A 21,650-nucleotide genomic window follows, 5' to 3' on the forward strand; every position below is an offset into this window, starting at 1 on the left:
TTAGATTAGTGTGTATATTGTATATGAAACAAGTACAATGTCTCTGAAATGATGAATAGTTTTCACCGTCTGTCTTTAGCCGACAGCTGTACAAAAACAAACATTTCTCCCAGTAGCAGAGACATACATGCAGGCACTGGGATCACACATGCATCACCACTCAAACCTGTACATGTTGATGCTTGCAATATGTAATGTTTATAACATGTTGTTTGTAATACTTTACAAATACTGTACAGACACAGGGCAGACAGAGACAGGGGGTGGGGGGGGGGGGGGGCTCTTTCTCAAGTGTCTGTCAGGTCCAGGTGTGGAAAGTAATTAATATTTTCCCATCTGTCTAAACGACATGCTATATAAATCATTTTCTTAACCCATTCTGAACGGGGCGCGCTACGAGCTTGTAGGTCTGCTATTTTTGAAAAATCGAAGAACGACTGACATTTTTAGAATCTGATCTCAGGTCAGAATGGGTTAATCAGACCAGTGTGTGTCCAGTGGAAACCTCGTATGAATCTGATCTCAGGTCAGAATGGGTTAAAGTGTGCAGAAAGGGGTGTGTAGGGCTGCATCATATCCTGCACACATGGGGGTGTCATGCCCTTCACCACCTTGGAGGTCATCAACTGTGAGTGTGTAAAAATGAACCTGTACGGCTGCAAGGGATTTTACCCAGTAAAACGTTATCAGCAAGGGCCATAGAGGGAGCCAGAGAGCAAACCTCCACCAAATGTAAAACAGAGGCGGGCTCTCAGGGTGTTGAACTCCTCTTCACTGCATGTGTGAAGAGCGCAGGGCAACGGTCACACATGAATAAAGCCTCTAGCAATGCCCAGAACATTGAGCGAAGAGGGGGCAACCCTGTGGTATGTGTATGTGCGTGCGTGTGTGCACATGCATGTGTGGGCGTGCACATGCATGTGTGTGTTTCTCCGTCTTTCCCTCCAGCAGCTGCTGTGGGAGTGTATCTGTTCCTGTCAGTTCATGTCAGCATTCTAAGATGAGCTTCGGGGAGATTTCAGAGTCTTCCACTATCGGAGGAAAGAAACCCTGAAGGTTTGAGAGTTCAGCTCCAAGGAACACTCTTAGTGGTCAGCGGGGTCACTTGAAGACAAGCAGCAAACGCAGTACGGCAAAACGATTACAAAGTTGGCACAAGACAAGAAGTCTGTATAGGCGTAAGAGCCTAAAAAGGTGAAAGTGTCCTACAGTGAACCCCTTAACTGTTTCTGATGAGCAGGTTGGTGCCTTGCCGTCGGTGTGTGAATGGGTGAATGTAACGCACTTTGGATGAAAGTTGGGCACTAAATGCCCAATTTATTTTTTATTTTATTTCATTATTTATTAACTTGGGAATGGACACCAGACGGGCAAAGTACCATAATAATAATAATAATTGAAGATCACTTCATCGTGTTATGAATTAATGAATATCAATTAAGTCAAACTGTGTCGTTACATAACTCGTCTGTCGGCACTTCAAACAGAAACAGTGCAAAGAAAAGACATTCAGCACCACAATTAATTCATATATGCTTAATCCTGCAGACATTCAATTCTGCAAACAGATGAGAATGGAAGAGAGAAATATGAGAGTCCAGAGCAAGGGAACAGCTGAGACAGTTGGTAAGAAGGGTAGAAAGAAATTACAGTAAAATGAAAGACGGAGAGACAGAAGGAAAGGACGAGAGATAAAGAACGAACGAGAGAGAGAGAGAGAGAGAGAGAGAGGGAGAGAGAGAGAGTCAACCATCAGTGGACAGGGAGAAGAACAGGAAGCCAATTACCCGTGTTCTGAGCTCCACAGTGGAGGGTGAAGGGTGGGGAGCAGAGGCTGCCTGGCTGGCCTCTGATAACCACAACATGTCCTCCCTGTATGTCATGCATGTCACGCATGGCTCTGTGAGGGATACGAAATCCTGCACGCACGCACGCACGCACACACACACACACAACAACAGCAACCTGCAGCTCTGAGAGGTGCCTGCCGGCTGCGCACCGAGACAGTCAGAACTGTCAGGTTGCCGCGAGAGCAGCGGTAACACTTGATATGCATCCCATGTTTATAACTCATTATGAACACACTTATGAGACGTTATAATCTTCTCATAAACATGTATAATTATTATTGATAATAATTACTTTATAACCTTAATCATAACACATTATAAACTTTATTATAATGACTTATATAATAGCCTACTATTTGATAATTATACTACTTATAATACTTCTTAACTTGCTATGTATTCCATGTTTATAATACATTATAAAAATATTATAAGACAATATAATGTAATTTTCTCATAAACATTTATAATAATATAGTACATAAATAATGCTAACCTTTATCATAACACATTATAAAGCTTATTTGGGATTCATAGCAAGTGTTACCTAAATTTGTGTTCATCTTTAGGGCCCCAAATCACACCTTAGAAAGCACGATTGTACGATTGACATTAATCAGTCAGTATAATGAGCTTTATAATGTGTTATGATAAAGGTTATGATTATTAAGTATTTATAAATAATTATAAATGTTTATGAGAAAATGTTTATAATGCGTTATAAACATGGAATACATAGCAAGTTATGAAGTATTTACTTGATATTATAAGTAATTTTAATAACGTTTATAATGTGTTATAAGGTTATAAATTATTATGATTATTTATGAGTGCTTATAAATATAATTATACATGTTTAAAATGTATAAAATCTATGGAAAAGCTTTTCTCTACACATGTAAAAGGAAGCATGTATATCCTATCTGTTGCCACAACCTTAATTAAAAATAAAGATAATTTCTTATATATTTCTTTTTTCAGGTGTCAATGTGTGACCCGACTGTCAACCTCCCACGACGCCACTCTGGGATCTGGCCCACAGTCTAAATGTAGACCTCTGGTCTAAATTATCAACTTGCATTCACTTGACTTCATATACTGTTATGGTGAGTCTGACCAACATGTTTATAGCAAACCATCAAGTAGTATAATATAGAATTCAGAAAGGGACTTGTTCATGTGCTGCATGGAGATAAGGATATGCCACACAGAAGTAAAGATTTGGGGTGACTTATTCAATGTTGTGACTTTGTCTTCGAGCCTGCCCTGAACCGGAGTTGAATGTCGACTAGCTCAAGAAGGTTTAATCCTTTCTTTCTCTTTTTTGCCCCCCATTATTTAAATGTCCATTGGTCTGGCTTATCCTCCCTGCTGAAGGCCTCTGGGCTTTCATTATTATATGAACCCATTATGTGCAAATGGCTCATCCATCCTACCTGTTGAACTGATGATAAAGATAATATATCAATTACTCTGACAGGGTATGTGGATGTGGAAATGTCCCCTAAAAATAGACTGAGTGCACCTGAGGACAGAGCACTGGATGAGAAACGCGGAATGGAGGAAAGAAGGCATTGCAGGAGAAAGTAAGTTACGTTCTAAAGTTAAAAGTGAAACAAGAAGGGTTCATAACAAGAGTAACAGCGAAACTTCTTATTGGTGGTGCAAGAAACTATGGATACATTTGAGGTCTCGATGTTTTGCCACAAAAGGCATAGCAGTGGGTGTGGTTTTCTGGTTCCACTGAAAAGTCTGCCAATACTTTTTCCCATAGAGAATTACAAAAATATTTGTATAAATTATTTCTATCCTAGAATCAAGCCATACAGGATCCCGGTGAGTCATGACCATAAAAGCTTTGATTCTGTGAAAAAATGTAACAAATCTAAACAAAGCATATATTTATTAAATGTAGTGTATTATATTTAAATATTAAATTGTGTTTTTCTAGGCTTAAAATAATTTATGTAAATATTTGTTTAAATCTCTATAGGAAAAATGTATTGGAGATTTTTCAGTGGAACCAGTAAGACGCGCAAACGCGGGAAGCGAACGCAGCTGAGACCCTGCAGATCATGTCTGTCTGTCTATCTGTCTGTTTGTCTGTCTGTGTGTCTGTCCCGCTGTTACTGTATATGTGGACCTGGCCCCTTTTGTGCCCATATATGGAGCTGAGTGATTGCTGATGCAACACACTCCATATTTGGACGTATAGCGGGACAGACACACACACAGACAGACAGACACACACACAGACAGACATGATCTGCTAGGTCTCATAGTAAGTGCTCACTGCTTTCGCAACCAGAAAACCATGCCCACTGCTATGCAATAAAATAACCAAAAACAGCCTATCTACAAAGCTCACTTGTGGGCTTGTACAGTAGATGGGATATTTTTGACAGTGTGACACTCCCGCCCCCCCCTGTTTTAATCATGGCCCCTGTATCATGATAATGTACATGGGGACGCAGATGGAAATGAGCTTCTAGCAAAATGTGGCATGTCTACATGAGATCATGCTTGATTGAATGTTCATTAAGAGGTCAGATGGGTGGGCCACATTCATGATTTCCAAGTGGCCCCTGATCCAGAAAAGGTTGGAGACTACTGGTGTGTGTAAGTGCTATTAACAATATAGTGTTCAGAATGATTGTGTTAATTCAACCTTACAGAGATATTAAAAACACATAAGCACCATATCCCCACAGACCACCTTAATCAGGATAAGGTCTATTAGCCAAAACACTGTTTGGATGAACTCTTCAAATGTGTGCTGTGCACTTATATGGAAAATTACACGATAAGAGACAACTGGAGGAGTGGGGAAAAGAGAGCTAGAGAGAGAGAGAGAGAGAGAGAGAGAGAGAGAGAGAGAGAGAGAGAGAGAGAGCGTGCAGGGGAGAGAGTAAGGGCCGATTCATACTCCTATTTTACCGTTGTTTCAGTGCTGTAGTGCCGAAATTATTTCGGCTCGTCAGAAATTTTCAGTAGCACCGACAAGACAACTTTAGGACGGTACCCGCCCCCCCGAACCTCAACTGACGTCACATTGTAGGCTCTACAGCGCCGAACCGACTTTTATTCTGCTCTAAAATAGGAGTATGAATCGGCCCAAAGAAGGCATTAAGATAATAATAGTCATATTCTAATTCATCCATTAACATCCATTGACTTCCAAATTGGTCTGGAAGATGAATGTCTCCGCCAGCTCAGGCAGGTTATTGTGGCCTTCTGGTGGCGCTATAATATAGGCCAATGTGAAAAGGGTGCCATTTCTTTCTTTTTTTTTTTGGAAATTTCACTAGAGGAGAAGCCCCTTGAGTTGCAGCAACTTGTTTTCAAGGGGGTCCTTCTTACGCCTTTGATGGCAATTGAACGTTCAAATTCATGATTTGAGGAATTTTGTTCCAAAAATTTGTTTTGCAATAATCCACCCGTTGATGGCACTATAATAGGCCAATATGAAAAGGGTGGGTTTTATTCCTCGACCTAGTGGGAATGTGCGTGCAAAATATCACGTAAATTGCACACTGCGTTAATGATTTAACACTTGGCCAGTTCACACTTGGAAAAGAGACGTTGTAGTCTCAATGTGGTTTTTCCTATTTATAAAAAATTGCAATCCTGCAAATTTTAGAAGCCAATGTTAGCCAAGAAAATCTGACAGAACCGTGTTGAATTGATCTGTCTTGACTAGTGTGTATACCTATTTGCATGATGCATGGATGAAATCAGGCCATTCTGGAAAATTTGTCTCAGAGGTTCATAATTGGCATCCAGTGTGCACAGTTTGATAGCGACCGGGCCAACAGTGCCAGAGATTAGCTGATAACAGACAGAAGGACGGACAGGCGGACGGACGGATGGATGGGGGCGAAAATATAGTCGCCTGGCGGAGAAGTAAGATGTGCAACATCCATACACGCGTACACACGTAAACAAGTCAATTTTTATTGAGTGGGAAACACAGACGCCTTTATACTGTATGCATTTTTAGAACATCAGTGAAGCAAGTCAGTTTCTGAGATGTAAACACTGATGAATCTGTTTTATCCATTTTGCTGTGATTCTATTCTGTTTTGTTTGCTTGGCTGTAATAATGAAAGTCACGTCAATGTTTACATATTTTACATATATTTTGTCTCTGAAGTCAACAGATGATAAAACCATGAGAACGTGTCTGCAATGCTAGCAGACATAGCTGGATGACTGTGTGTCAGTCCACAAGATGAAAAAATCATAATCCGTCTCGCCACAGCACAGATCAAATCATAGATTTAAATCCCGAAAGCCGAAAGACAAGGATATTAGATAGAAAGGAAGATCCTATATCTACAAATAGTCGGGAGAAAAATCACACCTGTGTGAAGTGAGGGGCGATCTTATTATGGTACATCATCATACATCATCTCATTCTGGTCAATCAGAATTTGCGTGCTCACCATTGTCTTCAAAGTTGGTGTTGTTACACAGTGTTTGTGTTTACACACTCAAAATTGTCCATTCATTGTCAATGGCATTTAATGTTTGTGTAGTACAAAGTGTGTGTGCACATAGACTAAAAACCCCTCAAAAAGACAGACAGACAGACAGACAGAGAGAGACAATTCCACAAACCACTATAGGACCAGTTTGTAGTCACTGTGCTGCTAGCCTCGGAAACCCAGACGTTTCTATTTCCAGGGAGAAAAAAGAAAGTCTGGGGCCGAGTCCACTTCAATTCGGCATACAGTAGCGCAAACGTCGCACACACACACACACACACACACACACACACACACACACACACACACACACACACACACACACACACACACACACACACACACACACACACACACACACACACACACACACACACACACACACACACACACACACACACACACACACACACACACACACACACACCTCTCTGTCGCTCTAATTAATATTAGTCTCATGTCCAGCAGCTGTGCCTAGTTTCTCCCGGCGGATACTGTTGAGTTCCAGTCTACTGCTCTGCAACATGCTGTTTATACCAGTTATTAATTTAGGTCCAGTAAATAAATATTGAAGGGCAAAGCAAAAACATTATGCAAATCCACTCTTAAGTGCGCCTTTCATAAACTAGAGAGAGATTCGGGAGGGCATTATAATTGACCCCCTACTTTGTATAATGTCACATAGCCATAGGGCACAAAACAGGACCAACTGAAGTAGGAATTACAACATTGAGATAATTGGAGTGTGTCATTCATATGCGGGAGTAAACAACAGTAATTGATGTTGTTCTGAGTTCTGACAGAATGATTTGGGTGGTTAAAAGGTGTTTTCATGGGGTAGAATGCTGCTCTCTGTTCCCTGTGATGAACTGAACTCCACAGCTGTGTCATTAGAGAGAGGTTAATTACAATGTGTCATATTAGTATCCACCTACAGTAACAAAGAGAGGTTGTGAGTACATTACCTCTCATCCTTTGTAATAGACAGCCAGGGTGTTGAATGACGAAATGTGGCTGCTATATACAGAGAAACTCCTACAGTGCTCGGTAACCTCTCCAACTTGGAATACAATCCAACGTCACAATGGCCCTTTCCCCTTGTGTTTTGATCCATAAATGTGGCTTTTTTACGAGATCAATCATCTTAAAATGTGTGAATAAATTCTGATTAGAGTGAAGAGCTAGGGTTCTTCAAAGACAATGCAGAATCAGACTTGACCTGCCTAGTAGTCATATTTTCTTTGTTTACTCTCACAATGAGTCAATCAAAACCTGTTGTTGTCAGAATGATTTCTGGAAATAGATTAATTGAATTCCTGGCTGACAGTAGGATTTGAGCTAATGCTCCAGATAAACCAGGCTAGCAGTTAACTTAAAAAACGTCAGTAGAGGCACACTCGCACACAGCTCTAAACAGATCAGTGGTAAGAAAAATAGAGATGATTGATGTATTCTAGCTTGCCAAAAGAAAGTATACCAGCATTTGTTTTTTCCTGTAAATATACTTGTCTTGTGCTGCTCCTAGCATTGATGATCTCTTGTATTGTATGTTTTTTTTTATAGGTCTTGATTAATTGAATACACAGGACCACAATGTAAACAAGCCATCAAGGCCTTTTTTTTGTTATCCTTTTAGCATTAACACAACTGTACCTCTGGGTACCTTTTACAAACTGTTAATAAAGTAGAATGTGTGCTTGTCTTTAGCTCTGGAGGATAACAAGCCGTCTGGCTGGCTGCCTATCACTTCTAAATCTTCACTTATGTTTGTACACCTTTGACCCCAACAAATCACCAACTTTTTTTTTACCCCTTTTCCCTTTATACCTCAGTGCATAGGGTGTTCTTGGTTTTTAATAAGGTTTCACTCATCTAGTGCACAACACATACACACACACACACGCACACACGCACGCACATGCGCGACTCTCCCCAGAGTCTGATAACATCAAACGAGATTGTTCTTGTCCACTTGTCTCAAAGCTCAGAGGAGTTTCTAGCAAACGAATCAAACTGACAGGTACACATGTTCCTCCTTCCTCTGGGGAAATATTTCCTCAGCTCAATATGATTTCAGAATATTTTAGGTCATGTCACTAATGCATGATATCCATGGCATTGACAAATGAAGAGCTTTAGCCCTCTTATGATGGTAATTGAACCCTGATCAAAAAATAAATGTGTTTGTCCGATCAATTAACAGGCCCGTCTGCTTCACGAGGAGCAAAGCTTTTCATCCGAGCACTGGAAAAGGAGAAATTCAGAGCGTGGCTGTTTCATTGCACCTTCACATCACACACCATTGTTCTTTCATTACACCTCCACATTACCTTTTTAACTTCTGCAGAGGAAAATAAGTCCTGGGAGAGACATTTAGGAGCTCCTTCTGATGAGGAGAAATGAGCATGGCAAAAATTTAGCCATCAGTGTGGCAGTCCCCACCCTGTGGAACGTTCTCCCATTGGAGAGTCCAACAATGGACTCTTTTAAAGCTGCCTTGTCAAGAAGACACCTATTCTCTCAGGCTTACGGCAAATAGTTGGGTTCTTAGTTGCCGTCCTTGGGTTTATGAAAGGCGCTATATAAATTCAAGCTAATATTATTAGTATCCATAGATTGAAGAAGTCTACTAACTTACAGTAGTGCTGGTACATGAGCCTTTACAATGCAATGCAATGTAATGTATAGAACCTCAGCTTATCTATGGTACATGTCCAGACAAACAGACTCATATTCATATCTTATGTAAAAGCACACTGCACAAAGAGTAATTTAGTCTAAAAATATTAGGGGGAGTAATGTGAACACAATTAAAAAACCTGTTATTGTGACATGGCACGTTTGGAGCTGGTCTGATCTAATTCTAGGAGAGGGTTATGCAGTGCTCATATAAAATGTCACATGTGTTCTACTGGTGATCCAAATGCTAGATACTGTAGATACCTGAACTAGGCTTGGATGCAAAAAAGCACTTTGAGAGCTGTCAGTCTGCCCTCATCCTCATCATCATCATCATCATCGTCCAGCCATCTGATGTGTCCATATTGCCATGGCAACAAGTGTTCTCATGTCCTCCAGCAAGGTACTGAATCTATGGAAGAAGGGTTCTTATTTCCTATCTATTAATTAAAAAGTATTAATGCAAAATTATTTAAACCCAGCAAGACTTTTCAAAGTAGGTTAATTGCATATTAGACACACAGCGTGGTAGCCTAGCCTACCACCAGCATGCAGCTTTTCATCGTATATAAGTAAGTAACTTAAGTAAGTAAGACGTAAGTAAGTCAGAGAGGCTTATTGTCGGTATCAGTATATACCCCACTGAAATGTCAGGAAGGTATGAAAATATATACATGACCGAACCGCAGAAAGACTGAAGTAGAAGGCTGAGATCATTGCTTTTTAGCTGCACCGGTTCATGTCATTGGTACTCTGTGGGTTTGTGGGTGCAAATCAATACTATTGATCTGTTGGAGCCCAATAAACTAAGCTGTTGTCTCAATTGCAGTCTCTTTAGCAGCTCTGGGGGAATTTAAAGCCCTTGGAAAAAGTCTGGGTGAGATCTACGCATCTATACTCAACGACATTTTACAGCACCAGTGAAGTGTTTGACCTTTTGTTATTATCGCTATGCTACAAGACTTATTGCTACGCTATAGAGACAGTAAATAACTGGATGTATTTCCCGAAAATGAGGCATCAGAAGAAAATGAGAAATGTAGCTACAGTAATTAAATGTAGGGGAGAAAGGAGAAATGAATGGATCAGCTGAATTAATAATATTTATTATACTGTATGAATATCAACCTTTTGGGGGGTCACATTCATTTCGCTTAGGAAAAAAGGGCTGCATGGTACACTTACGCCAAATCACACAACTGTACACTTCCTGCAGACAAACTGTACACTTCCTGCAGACAAACACAAACTCATGTTATTTTCAAATGGAAAATCTTCCTTCCTAAGATCTCACAATGGTTTGGTCAAAAACATACTGTAGTAGAAGAATGAGGTCTGGTGTCGCTATAACAGGCCGATGGGAAGAATTTGGGGTAGAGTTTTTTCCTTGGCCTCCAGGCGGTGTGCATGCAAAGTGTCATGGTGGGAGGACACACAAGAGATCACACATGGTCTAGGCCACACCCTCGGACTGGCGGAGACCCGTTGTATAAGACCCGTCTTATGCAACATATATTGGAAATAGCCAGCTCACAACGTGTCATATTGTGAGCATTGTGAGCTTGTAGATCTACCATTTTGATGCCAATAGATTTGTACTTTTTATGAAGAAACATTTTGAATACACACATTTCCACGTTGTATTGTTATATTGTGGTACACTTCCACCATGACCGAAAGAATAAGGTCGCGGATACAAGCGGCTGAAATGAGTTTTCTCAGACGTGGCTATATAGCATCTCCCTTAGAAATAGTGTGATACCTGTTTGAGTGTGGACTCGATGTCTTATATAGAAAAAGGACTATACTATACAGAGACATTGGAGATGTTGCCACATGGAGGGGGGATGAGGGAGGGAAGAGGGGTGGGGAAAAAAGAAAAGAAGAAAATCTTGGGAACTGCTCTTGTATCGTTTGTAGAAATGCTATATGTACTATACTGCACTTTCCAAATAAAACAAATATTATAAAAAACAAAAAAAAGAAATAGTGTGTTAAGTTCGGTCACGAGGGAGAGACTCGAAGTAGAGTCGCTGCTTCTTCACTTGGAAAGGAGCCAGCTTAGGTGGTTGGGGCATTAGGTTAGAATGTCTCTCGGGCGTCTCCCTGTAGGGAGGTCCTCAACGAACATCCCACTGGGGGGAGACCCCGGGGCAGACCAAGTATGAGTCGGAGGGTTTATATCTCCAATATATCGGGATCCCCCAGGATGAAGTTACTAATGTTGCTCTGGAGAGGGAAGTCTAGAGCTCTCTGCTGGAGCTGTTGCCCTGCGACCCGACTACGGATAAGCAGTTGAAGATGGATGGATGGACTTCCACCATTGATAAAAACAAATCAGTGAATAGCTGCACCATTAAGCGCCCCACAGGCACACTTTGGGCGCATTAAACACGGTTAGGCAACCAAGCAGAAACTCCAGGAATGGGCATGGTTTAAACCCTTCTGTGCAAACCATGTGCAAATGGAAATGCAAATAGATTGATTATTTACTAAGCTCAGAACCATTCTGCTGTGCCTTGAAAGAGCTTTGTGTGACAACTGACAAATAGGAAACACCTGAACCAAGAGAAATTCACTATATTGTTGAGTGTTAATTTACATGACATTACTGTGTAAATAGATATATTTGTACCGTTTAAGTCAGGCTATGCTATTCTGACTCTTAATGGATGAATTAGAATATGACTATTATTATCTTAATGCCTTCATACTCTCTGCCAAGAAAGACAGAATCAGGAATGATTCAAGCAGCCTAGCTCTAGCTCTCTATGTTGTTTTATTTCGGAAGATGAGGAAATGACTCCTGTCAGAAAAAAGGTTGAGGTTTTAAGCTTACATGTATAAGATACCAGCTAAGTTGCATCTGCACAGTGAGGAGGAGACCTACATATCATATAGTGTGCCCCAAGGGATGTGTTTATTCAGCACCATGGAGAGAGGCAGACGAAACAAAAAACACTGATTGCGTATGGGTCTAACATATTCACGTTTTTCTTACAGCCCATAGTGCATTGCGTTTGTGTGTGCATAAGTTCTCTTGCTGTGTTGCCAGTTTTGCAAGAGAAACAAGTGGCCAGGTCTATGAAAACAAGCATAAATGAAAATAGCTGATCTACAAGCTCACAGCGACACATTGTGAGGTTGTACATCCGTTATTTAAAAACCCATTGAGAATAAATCAAAATATTTTGAATATTTTTTAAACTTAAAAAAAAGGCACAAAATATGTTCAGATGGATGTCTGTGGACAATTACATAGACTATTAATCTGGGTTTGCTTGATGTGAAGAAATGTGGAAGCAAGCCCAAATAAGCAAATACTATCCACAAAAAAACATCAACCTGCAGCTACCAATCATTTATTTGCAAGTGACTTTACAGAAAAAACAAGTCAAAGGATGCTTATAATAAGCAGACATGGCAACACGACTCTCTCGGGCAGAGACGATGTACCCTGAACCAGCGGATTTCGGACCGATCAGCAGCAGCTAGAGGCGGGATCAAGGAGAAACTGATGACGTATTGAAGCTGTGCCACAGCGCACATGAAAACACAACCTAACAAGACTACAACTTGGCCTGGGCCGTGGCTCAGCGGTCCAGGCACCTTGGCTGGTAATCCAGTCTGGCAGTGTGCCGTGGGTGTGCCTTTACTGCATGTCTTCCCCCCATCTCTCTCCCCATTTCCTGTCAGCCTACTGTCTGTCCCTCCATAAAAATATAAAATAAAGGCGAAAGCCACAAAAAGAAAAATCATAAAAAAAGACTACAACTCGAAATGATTATGGAGATATCAGATTTTTTCGCCACTGGTTTGGGTTCATCGTTTCTGCTTAAGCTTGAGAGAGACCAGATTGAGGTAGGAGGAGGGAACTGCCGCAATCTGGCGGAGTCAGGATATAGGAACTCTGCATTGTGTAGAAATTGATGACAGAAGATAAAAAGTGCGCCTGTTCTGTTTTGAGCTGCCGGGCCCCGAGGACAACCAGGAAGTGTAATCAGCTTTGACCTCTGACCTGTGTCCCTCCACCAATCCCAGGGAGTTTTGTTAACGTACCAATGTGCCTCCAGAGGCGGGGCTGTGTGCAAAACAGCGGAACAAGCACTCGATAACAGACGATGAATTATGCAGAATTATGCTGAACATCTCTACAGAGAGTATGCTTCCTGTGGCATTCACATATGTAAATTGGGTTTTGTGCACAGTGTGTGTGTGTGTGTGTGTGTGTGTGTGTGTGTGTGTGTGTGTGTGTGTGTGTGTGTGTGTGTACAATGCAGAACATGGCTAGAGTCTTGTCTCATGAAATTTGAGTCAATCACAACAGCAAAGAAAGCCAACAGAAAATCGGTTGTCACTCTGGGGAAAGTCAATTGTTTAAAAATGACTCATGCCCCCAGGTTCAATTATATTCTCCAGGCACTTCCAGTTAGAACTCCACATCAATATTTCAAATGATTCCATAAGCTTTGTAACAGAATTCTCTGAAAAATCATCCTTAACTACTAAAACTAAAACTAAAACAGGCCAGTAGTGTACCAGAATGTAAATTGTGTACCGTCTGTACTGTATTGTCTGCCAGTAGACAATATACCACAGTAGACAATGATCCGTATACATAGGAATCATTATAGTTGCTCCTACGAAGTCATGTTTCTCCGTGGGAACAGCATGCTGGCTAGTGCACATACTGACGTGGACAAAGGCCAGAGGGCCCAATCATTGCTGCTTGCTTGTGGATTTGAGTGTAAATGTTTTCATATCCTACCTGGTAGAAGGTCAGGAGTGGAGTGCGGCCAGTTGTAGGTTCTGATCAGCTGCCAGTCAAAGTCGTCTTCCTGTCCCTGGCGGTACTCACACGAGCTGGACTCAGAGTCCTCGTCAAACGTACAGCCAGCTGGACAGAGGGAAGAGAAATGCAAGGGTAAATGTCAAAAACGATAATGTGCTGTATCTATAGTGCCTTTCTCCAAAGTGCTGCACAATGTGCATCACATTCACCCATTGGCACACCAACGGTGGAGGAAACCATGCAAGGCAAGTTCAGTGTCTTGCACAAAACAGTTTGAGTTTGACATCCCTGATGTACAGTGTACATGATCCTGGAAAAAAGCTATATAGTTTTATACTACCAGGAGAAAATTGCTGTAAGACAGAGAACAGATGATAACCATCATTAACAGCAGCACAGGATGGAACAACTGACACCACCACAGGCCCTCAGAACCTTCATACATCACATCCTACACAATCCTGTAATGTGTAATGGTCACAGCCAGGCTGTTGGCTCCATCAGTTCCATCCATTCCAATTGGTTCAATTAGGCCTGTGGTGAGGGAATGCCAGTGACTGTATGGATGACAGGCCAGAGGAGGAGGACATTGAACCCAGCAGCACTCAGTCTGTCAAGGTGACCCAGCTCCATCATCCTTGACCACTGGGCGTTCATTCCAGCCTCTGAGCTTCTGTCATCATAATGGGCACTCGATGGGCGGCCATAGGGATGTGATGTCTGGTAATCAGAAGGATACCAGTTTGCTTGTGTCCCTGAGCAAGACGCTTAACCCCTTGGCCTTAAGCTTCCCATACTGTTAACGCACATGCACACGCACACGCACAACGCACACGCACACACACACACACACACACACACACACACACACACACACACACACACACACACACACACACACACACACACACACACACACACACACACACACACACACACACACACACACACACACACACACACACACACACACACACACACACACACACACACAGGCCAATATGACCTTGGCAGGGTGTTCAGGCCTAACAGTCTAATGCCTCTTTTAGACGGCGACCATCTCCAGATAAAACTTTCTCAATTTTTATTAACCCTTTACACGAGAACGCACACTTCATGAAAACGCTATAACGTCGCTAGGTGGCGGTAATGGGCTGCCAAATAGACAGTCACCCACGTACAAGAAGAAGAACCCCTTCACGCAACCCAGAGCATGCAGGCAGAGCGCGCCACGGGATGGTTATATATTTTATAATACATTAGGCTACATAAACGCTGCTGCCGCCTATCACAAGGCTTTTTATTTACATCATGGTTTTACATTCACCATCGCTGATGAGCAGCGCTTTGTAGGCGAGGAGGGAGGCTTGTTCAGGAACTCCATTATATCATAGCCTATATATGTATGGCTCTGCATTAATGTCATAAACATATGCGCTGTGAGCCAACGTGAGCCATGATGACATAAGTTTTGCGGATTCACCGTTTTGCCTGTTTACACGGAGAAGTGATAAAACGGCGTTCTCAAAGATTTCCACTCTGGAAGGTGGTTTCACTTGCGTTTTCACCTCCTGAAAACACCATTCTCGTCTAAAGGGACACCAGCAAACGATACTTTATTTTGCCGTTTTCTATGAACACCATTCTCGTGTAAAGACCACCTAAATCTCTGAGCCCCGGAGCTGCTCATAGTCTCCTGCAGGACCCTGTTCTGTTCTCCATGTGAACACTTGAAGTACTTGGCAGTAGCTCTGCTGGGGTTAAACACTCTCTCTATCAATCAATACATCAATAAACAAACAAATAAATAAAAACTGTGCATCAGGCCTGTGTTCACTTTGCAATAAACAATCGCGTTCCTTTCTGCATCAGCAAATTTTGGATTTTCCCTCCACCACTCCTGCTGACGAACAAAACTCACTTCCTCCATGCCTGAAGCAGGTTGTGTGTGTCAGAGTATTTAATTGGTTGTAGTGCTGTGTCCATGCAGCTGTGTGAGAATGAGACGGGGTGAGTGAGTGGTGGAGCAGGGCTCTGTGGCGAGAGAGAGACCTCCTTCTCTGCATGGAGAGAGAGAGAGAGAGAGCAGAAATGAAATGCCACCATCAGACATGTTCCACTGATTCCCCTCATTATCCTCATCCTCATCCTCCTTTCCAATCATGCTCCTCTGCTTTCAGGAGGCACCATGTTCTCCTCTCATTCCCCAAATTAGCTTCGGGAGGGCAATGCCAGAGAAATGCCTCAAGTATTGTGTGTGTGTGTGTGTGTGTGTGTGTGTGTGTGTGTGTGTGTGTGTGTGTGTGTGTGTGTGTGTGTGTGTGTGTGTGTGCGCGCGCGTGCGTGCGTGCTGAGTGGCCATTGTTTAGCGTTAAAGAATGCATGAAATTATCATGACTATGTCAGTTCTGCACAAAGTGAAGTACTAATGACGTTGGGAGTGAATTATTTAGGCTTTTCACGACAGCAGAGAACATGAGTATAAGTATAAATAAATGTGTTTCAAGAGGTAGATAATTGCTCATCACAAGAGACAACAAGAGATGAGTACAGTTCCAAAGCAAGCTGTTCTGCAACACAGACACAATCCACCCACAGTTGGATCCACCTCTGGACCCAGGGACCCAAAATAACATCAGTGAGAGAAACTGTCACGGCTGACGAGTCTCGCGGGACCAGAGAGGGGATGAATAAATCTGTGTGAGCAAATCGATTGTTCTCCACTTTAAAAAGCTACAGTAGACGAGGCAATTTGTGGAGCAAGAACTCCTAGTATAGGGAGACTTTCAGGCCTGGGATGTTGTTGATTTTGGGCAGAGACCTCGTATCACCCTATTTCATGTTTCTCGTGTAGTTTATTGTGCTTCTTTGTGTATTAATGCTCTACTTTATCATAATACAGTGTAAAAAAACAAAAAAAACAAACAAACGTGAGCTTGTAGATCGGCTATTTTTGACTGTGTGACCAAATAACAACCACATTGACTCCAGAGAACAACAGATTATTTTGTTCCATTTTCTGAAGATAACAGTTTTGGACATACAAGGTTTCCACCCGACAGTGAAGATACTGTATGTAGAGAGCTGCTCTGCTTTGATGTCAGAGTCACGTCAGGCTCAGATGCTCTCCAAACATCTCTACTTCCACGTAGCTCTTTTATCTAGCCAGCATAAATCCACTATTAAGCTTTCGTTCTTTCTTAGCCAATGTTGTTTTTTTTCCTTTCTCGGTCTCTCAATCCAACCAGTCAAAACAGAGGCAGGTTTCTGTTTGAGGTTTCATGCCGTTAACGCGGACAGAATTTGTCACCTGAATGACATCTGAAATCATACTTTTGTTACTCTCACGAATAAGGCATTTTCATCTTGAGAATATGTCATTTTAGTATAAATATCAGCTGAACGCCCTGGAGGGTGAGTAAAAAAGGCTTATAGTCTTTCATTCTGCATCAACCTAGGGGCCGACATGGTGATACAGTACTGTATATATCGGCGAGCCGATACAAGGTCTCCACGATATGCTTTTTCAGAGATATCATAGATATTGTGATGTGATACAGTGAATGCACATTCTATGATTTGCAGTTCTATACCTTAATGTAATACCTCTGTTGTGACTCGTTCGCCAAAAAGTATTTTGGTCTAAATGGTACATCCGTCTCCTTTTTCTTTTAGTTTTAGTTACCTTGTATAGGTGGTTGTACAGTTATGTAACTTGGAAAATAACCACTTATATACAGCAGCATGTATCCAGCAGCGTGAGATATATAGATTATATGCAATAGCGTTTAACCAAGTGGGTGGGGAATCTATAGACTATAGAACATCATTATTCTACAGGGAGGGAAGTATAGATTAGAAGCTGTGAGCTGTGGGAACAGGAGGAGTAGAGGTATGAGGGCGGATTGAAGTAACGGCTGGATATGATGACGGGACGTCGTGCGAAAGATGTTCTTTTCAAACACAGAGAAGTAATCAAAGAGCACAGTGAGAGAGGCAGGTTTCTCATCATGTTTTCTTTCAGTTTCATCATGTGTACAGATGTTAGTGTAGTAGAACACTGATTAAAGCACAGAATGTGAACGGCACAGTAACCATAGATGCATACTCGGATATAATGAACCCAACCTGCTGTCAGCTCTGTCTCCATGTCTTCAATTCTCTCAGAGATTCTCCTTCATTATGAGCGATATGGGAAAATGAACGATTAATGCTGTATAGACCTATTTCTACTCTGTCCTCGTATTGTTTTCAGTGTAGATGCCTATTCTTTTATTTACTTCAGTGGTTCAAGGTAGAATCTGCCCTCATTCATCTGATTATTTTGCATTGAAAAGAGAGCCCTTCCTAATAATGAATATGAATTGGCTGGTGAGGATATAAAAATAGCATTGAGTGTAAAAATATAGTGTCACTAGTTAAAGTTTGGTGCAAACTTTAACTTGGCTTCAGAGTCAAATTGGTATCATTCTTTTTTGTGCCTTCAAGAAAGCTCAATGAAATGTAGAGGGCATAAAGGTATTTCAAGGATTATAATCACAATGCATGCACCCAAATACCAAGGGATGTAGCTCGAAGCATGTAGTACAAATCTGTCTAGGACAGTTACAAAGTGCTGGGACAGAAATCTAGTTCAGATGTATTATAATGAAAGGGCCATTAAATAGTTGTCTCTCATCTCATGACTGTTTGACTGTTTAAACTTGACTAAGTGAAACATGGAGGGAGATCTCTTGTTCTTTTGATGAAAGATAGTACTGTTCCCTAAGGCAAACCATGCAGAACGTACAAGCGGCACTGCTCACTGGCATCTGCTAAATCACAGCTTTTCAGACTTCACAGCAGGAAGGTTTGATGGGACGCAGAAACCAGAATGTTCTGAGTCTTCTGTTTGGTTGCAGATAAAGCACGGTTGCGGTGTGATTTGCATTGAGGCGAGTGCAGGCCATGAATCAGATTCTTGACAAGTTTACTTGCAAGAAGGAGGAGGCGCTACTGTATAGGAGGCACCACATGCCTCATCAGTATGCGGAACTGCAGGAGCAGCCACATCCTTCCACCTCTATAAAGACCATTAATAACAACTATACCGCACTCCTTCAAACTATTTTAATTGAATTCCATAACATGTAAGATCACAGGAGGGAGACAGAACAGTGTGGCATTGGAAACCTAGTACGTCCAAAACAGAGTTATAAATAATAGAGACGGTTCATGTAAGTAAGGGCCAGTGCCGCTCAAGCTGCAGTACCTACGATCGGCCAGCATGTCCATTTTGCTTCAATCCGGGGTTTAGTCCAAAACAGAACCTGTGTTCCAATGGATCCAATGTAGTAAAGATATTTAGGCACAAGCAAGCATTGGTTCAATATTTTTTTAAACGCTACAATACAACTTAATACAACTTCACCAATTATATGAAGGTTATATGAGGGTCGAAACCTTCATATATTGGTCCACTAAATAATGCTCATGATAACCGGTATTTCGGCTATTCGAGCTGTGTTTCACAGGATGGCTGCATGTGCAGTTCAGAAACCTGCCTACCAGTGACATCATCAGAATCAGATTGTTTTCTTCCTTCAAACAATATTTCACATTTTGTATTAGATTTGTATTCATGCAAGAATAATGGCTTCCTATATAGCATGCTAATTTTCCAGGAATAGAAAGCCTGCACACGTGAGGAGCACTGACAGTGTTTCGTACAGACATTCAGACACATGGTTTGCTTGTTCCTCGCTTCACTGGGAGATGAACAGTGGATCATAGGTTAGTCAAGAGGGCCATCTAATGTCAAAAAAGGGATTGCCGTCCTGACCTTTATCACAAAGTAAATGTACAGTAACTATTACTACTCAACATCTGTCTTCATGAAATAATAATAATAATAATAATTAACAAGGACATATGTGACCAGATTTGACTGAGAGCCTGCCATGGCGCAAATTCCAGCTTTTCACCAGAGGAGAAAAACTTTTTATTTTTCTTCCCAAAATGAGTTAATAGCACAGGCAGACTCTTCAGCATGTCTGAAATAAGTGTCAGAGCTGAAATGACATGTAAACATGAAATAAATGCTTAAACATGTAGCTATGTATAATGCTAGAGACTACAGAAGTGAACCTTTCAAGCCTGTTTTCTCAAATCGCTGTTTTCTGCAAGACATTACTCTATAAGCCATATTTCCAAAACTGGTGGGTCAAACTGAACAACCAATACGTCAATTTGATTCTAGGATTCCCTGCTTTCATATGACATGAAAAAACTAAAATTACAAAAACTCCAATGGCAGTCCCTCAGTCATATTTGGTCACATATGTCTCTCTGACATGATGCAGCCCCTTGCTTTCTTATTGATCCATCCATCCATCCATCCATCCGTGTGCCTGAATAACTACCAGTCTGTCAATCTATCCAAAAGACATCCTGTAGATATTTATGCATTACTTGAATTTAGTTTTTTTATGTCTGTCTGCTTTGTGTCTTGTCTCACCTAGACTCACAGATGTGGTATCAATCAATCAATCAATCAATCAATCAATCAATCAATGTATATGGCCTGGGCCGGCACTGGCCGGCCAGGCCAGGCACCTTGGCTGGTAATCCAGCATGAGTGTGTCATATAGAAAGTGCAACAAAACCTACACGTCAGAGAAATGAACAACTACAATAAAATAAATCATATGGTGGCTAAGTCTAATTTCCTTTCTAACCGTATGTGGCACCATTCCAATTCTGAGTTGGAGCTTGTGGCAAGATTGTCGCTGTGGGGCATAGGTTTGCATTACTGTCAGTATCATTCCCTACCCCAGCAGTTTAGTCCAGCACACAGACAAACTGGCCCGCATGGACCGAGTGAGAATTTGTGGCACTGTGTGTGAAAACACTTTGAAAACTTTGAGATGGGTGAAGCGAGGTTGTTGTAAATCTGTCCTGGAAAAAAAGAAGCAACACTGCAAGAAGATTCATCAATTATCAGCCTACAATTTGTTGGGGTGGAAAAGGGAAGCAGCCACTGTGTCCAGTGCAGATACTTCTCATTAGTGGAGCCTCTATCTGTTCATTTATCATTCCATCTTTCACTTTCTGCCTCCACTAGAGACCTCAATTACGTTGCCCTCACCTCACACAATCCCGAAGGCTCCCTCTACAAACCAACCAGAACTGCTTAACCAGTGAATGCTACTGTTAGAAATGTTGACAAGAGAGTGAGCTATGAATGGAAGCTGATTAATACAAATAGACTAACAATCTTCTACACCTGCTTTACTTCACAGTAAGTAGAGAAAATCATAGATAAGAAAGGCTAGATGGCTCTCCCACTTTGCTGGCCAATGGAGAGCGACGTCGCTACGTGGCGGCGATCTTACTTCGGGGCAGCATAACATTGTGTCTATGAGGCATGTACGATTTTGTTATAAACGTCAGAGATGTCCGCTAAGCACAATTGCTACCAATTTACAGTTTAGGCATTTCGCAGCTATACGCTGCACCACTCAGTTCACACGGATGTGATTTTTTACTTACTACTGCACTTTGGCTTTGTAGGGCAGTATAGCTGAGGTATTTTTTCCCACCATGTGGAAGGCTGCTTTAAAGGTCCTTGAGGGAGTAAGTATTCATATAAGGGCTGACCTAAATCCATTACATGAAAGCTTGGTCTAATTTTAGTGGTTACATATTCATAATAGCTAGCTACGTCAATACCGATTCCAGGCATGAACATTAACAGCGTTATAATTTTGCTCAAAGTTAGTAGGTTAAACAATATTATATGCATGGCCTTTCTAATGATTTTGTGTAATTGTGTGGGAAATGATTCAAGTCGAGCAATACTAA

General features: G+C 41.5%; 1 protein-coding gene across 1 annotated transcript in view; it reads right to left on the reverse strand.

The window, feature by feature from the left end:
• The window catches only part of LOC308332153 (receptor-type tyrosine-protein phosphatase U-like), a 165,620-nt gene that overhangs the window by 104,734 nt on the left and 39,236 nt on the right, over positions 1-21,650 (reverse strand). Inside the window, exon 2 of the mRNA XM_080787820.1 lies at positions 13,785-13,913. Within this exon, the coding sequence (XP_080643946.1) occupies positions 13,785-13,913 (129 nt within the window). The remainder of the gene's footprint in view (positions 1-13,784; positions 13,914-21,650) is intronic.

Source organism: Protomyctophum bolini, assembly GCF_963924005.1.
Source record: "Protomyctophum bolini genome assembly, chromosome: 17".
NCBI lineage: Eukaryota > Metazoa > Chordata > Actinopteri > Myctophiformes > Myctophidae > Protomyctophum > Protomyctophum bolini.